Consider the following 3,141-nt stretch of genomic DNA (forward strand, 5'->3'; position numbering starts at 1 on the left):
TTCACGTTATCTGACAAAATACAGCATAAACACGTACACCTTTAAAACACCATAATCTGATGCGTCAACCTGTCTTTTTACTAAACTGAAATGGCATTATGCTTTCTTAAAAAATGTTTTTCGATGGTTCCATAATATTCTTATTCTTATTCATAAATTTCTTATTCTTATTCTTATTCATAATATTCATATTCTTAAGCGCCCCCCTTTTTTTAAATAGACATGAAAATGCACATTCTGAACTTCAATGGTTGTAATTCAAGAATGCTTTGGAATATAGATGTAAGATTGGTCTTGTTTTAAAGAAGACACTTGGTAGATTTTTGTAGAAGTGAAATAAAATAAAGTTAAACAAAAAAAAGTATAGAAGTTTGAGTTTATGAAAATGTACAATGTTAAAAGTTTAATTATTAATATTTTATATAAAAATATATATTTTCAAAAACCTGGAGGACTCTAAAAATGCAAAAAAAAAAAAAATCAAAGGCAAAAATCTGAACAAGTTGAGTTTCAAATGTTAGGTTGATATCTCTTGAAATGAGCGTTGAGTGAGATGTAGTTTTGGGCGCAGTACCACACTTCTCCACTAGTGGACATCACTGCACATATAAGGGCGCCTCCATTTCCATATGTGGTTTGAGTCTGAAACCATTATTTTTACAATTTTCATACAATTTATGAAGTAGACATCCTATTCAGAAGTAGTGTTGGAAGCTTGGCAGATTTTGAAATGAATTCAACCTCTAAGAAACACAAAAGATCACTTATGTGCATTATTTTTCCTGTTCATCACTATTTCAAAATAAAGGTCTGAACACGCCTCAGGAGTATGAACATATTCTTGTTGCAAATTGATAAATTACGGCTCCTCTGTTATTTTGAAAATCAGTCACCAAATATGTAAACTAGAGATTATAAGCTTTCAAATGATATATAGTTTGTCAAGATTAGTTTAGGTTTAGTATAGGATATTACTGTTTTAAATGTGTAATGGCTGTGCCAATAAGGGGTTAACAATCCTGAGATATGTTGAGATGTGAAACTCTAGAAGAGACGTACTCAACATTTGATCTGCATTTAATCCCATTTCTCCAGGAGAAACTAATGAGTTAATTAAGAACAATTTAGTTTCAATGGTTATATCTCTTTTATATATATATATATGTATAATCTGAGAAAAATAAATGATGTTTGTTTTAATAGTCTTTCTCTTTATGCAAAGTTTTTTCTCGTACTAAAAACTGGATAAAAAAAAAAAAGTTTTACGAACCGCTTCCGGATCAAAATTGAAAATGAAAAAGGACGGAGTATCTCCCCTTCCGCTGGGTGATTGGAGTGTATTTTATAGCTATAGATGTGAATACCGCACCTCCCAGCGGCTGGCTGCTGGTCCTCCTCCACTCCAGCTGGACGGGCTGAGACCCGCTCGACACGCGGCACTGGAGGCTGACGGTCTCGCCGAGTCTCACCGCCGGCGCTCGCGGGCGCACCGACACCACGGGACTCTGACCACACACTGATGTGAACACACAACACACTTGCATGAGTCAAACACACATTCACACGTCTCAGACTACGACTGAATACTTCTTCCTGTACGTTAGATCAGGGGTTTCAATCTTTCACAGACCCCCAAACATGAGCATCCTCGCGGGGGACCCCGTATTTAAAAGGCGGCTCTATGTTTTCATCATTTAGTACATGTATAGCCTAAGTCTCCTTTATTTTGAGTGATTTATACAAGAGAAATGATTTCAAAGCAGCTTCACAGTAGTAAACAGGACAATTACAGAATTAATGATGCAAACTTATATTTAAAGTGTTATAGCCTAGTATACTTACTATTGTATTGTTAAAGATATGTATTTGTTGTTGTTTACTTATTTATTTTAATCAAATTTTTCATATTTGGTTATTTTAATCATTTTATTTTTTATCCTTATTAGTCTCACTAATTAATTAATGAATTTATAGGAATATATTTATTAGAATTTTATTTTTTAAACTCTTTTTACACTGTTTTTCTCTAGACTTTCCCACAGACCTTTTTTTATTATTTTATTTATTATTTATTTTGACTCTTTTTATACAGTTTTTCTCCGTGACTCCCGTCACTCCTCTGTGGCGACACAGTTAGGCGACGTGATTGAGAAAATCTTTTTGTTTAATTTCAGATATGACTGATCTCATTGTAGAGTGTTTGTGAGATAACCTGCGCTCTCGCTGACCTTCAGTCCTGCTAAACACACGCAAGCAAATCAAACTCCACACACCAGAGTCACTCGATGAGTGAACTAAACCAGTGGATCACATTTAATGTGTTTATTTAAAACTGACAGCATATCAGAATATTATAAAGCAAAGCTGTAAACGCATTCTCTTTATTTAATGGGACGTTTGATGTCTCACACAAAGTCTGTCAAAAAAAACATTAAAAGATTTGCAAGTAAATTAAAGATTATTACAAGGAAACCATTGCAAAGATTGAAACTAGCATTTGAAAATATATTTTCATTAACAAAAATAAAAAGAATGAAAATCTGTGCAAAAATAAATAAATAAAATGAGCAGTTTTGCTGTCAGTATTGGACAGTGTGGTTTAATCCGTCTCAGACTATCACTGCATTTAGTAAAACTAAAACTAAAATAAAAAGCAGACAATGAAACAAACACAAAAATCCAGATAAAGAAAAGCCAGTTAAACAAAGCGTTCACTTTTCACTGTCTTCTGATAAATGTCATTAAATGTGGCGCTGCATTATAAATGTTTTAACTAAACTAACACTGCTACAGAAAACACATCAAACTTAATCAGCAAACAATACTTCAGAACAATTACAGCTAATTCACCTTAACAGTGGAAATACAGCACCACAGTTTCAGAACTAAAGGAGAGAGAGAGGGAGAGAGAGAGAGAGACAGAGAGAGAGAGAGAAAGAGAGAGAGAGACAGAGAGAGAGACAGAGAGAGACAGAGAGAGAGAGAGAGAGAGAGAGAGAGAGAGAGAGAGAGAGAGAGAGCGAGCTTCACCTGCGGTCAGGACGGCCGAGAGGATCAGCGCTGCGGTTACAACCTTCATGATGGACTGGAGATCTCTCTCTATCTGATCACTGTTATACACACACACACTCTCTCTCTCTC

At 34.7% G+C, this 3,141-nt stretch overlaps 1 protein-coding gene across 1 annotated transcript in view; it reads right to left on the reverse strand.

Annotated features, from left to right (window-relative positions):
* sid4 (secreted immunoglobulin domain 4) overlaps positions 1–3,141 on the reverse strand; it is a 9,075-nt gene extending 5,934 nt beyond the window's left edge. The window contains exons 1-2 of the mRNA XM_079615676.1: positions 3,031–3,141; positions 1,370–1,516 (exon numbers count right to left, since the gene is read on the reverse strand). Of these exons, the coding sequence (XP_079471802.1) occupies positions 1,370–1,516; positions 3,031–3,079 (196 nt within the window). The 5' untranslated portion in view covers positions 3,080–3,141. The remainder of the gene's footprint in view (positions 1–1,369; positions 1,517–3,030) is intronic.

The sequence above is a fragment of the Phoxinus phoxinus genome (assembly GCF_949152265.1).
Source record: "Phoxinus phoxinus genome assembly, chromosome: 6".
Lineage (NCBI taxonomy): Eukaryota > Metazoa > Chordata > Actinopteri > Cypriniformes > Leuciscidae > Phoxinus > Phoxinus phoxinus.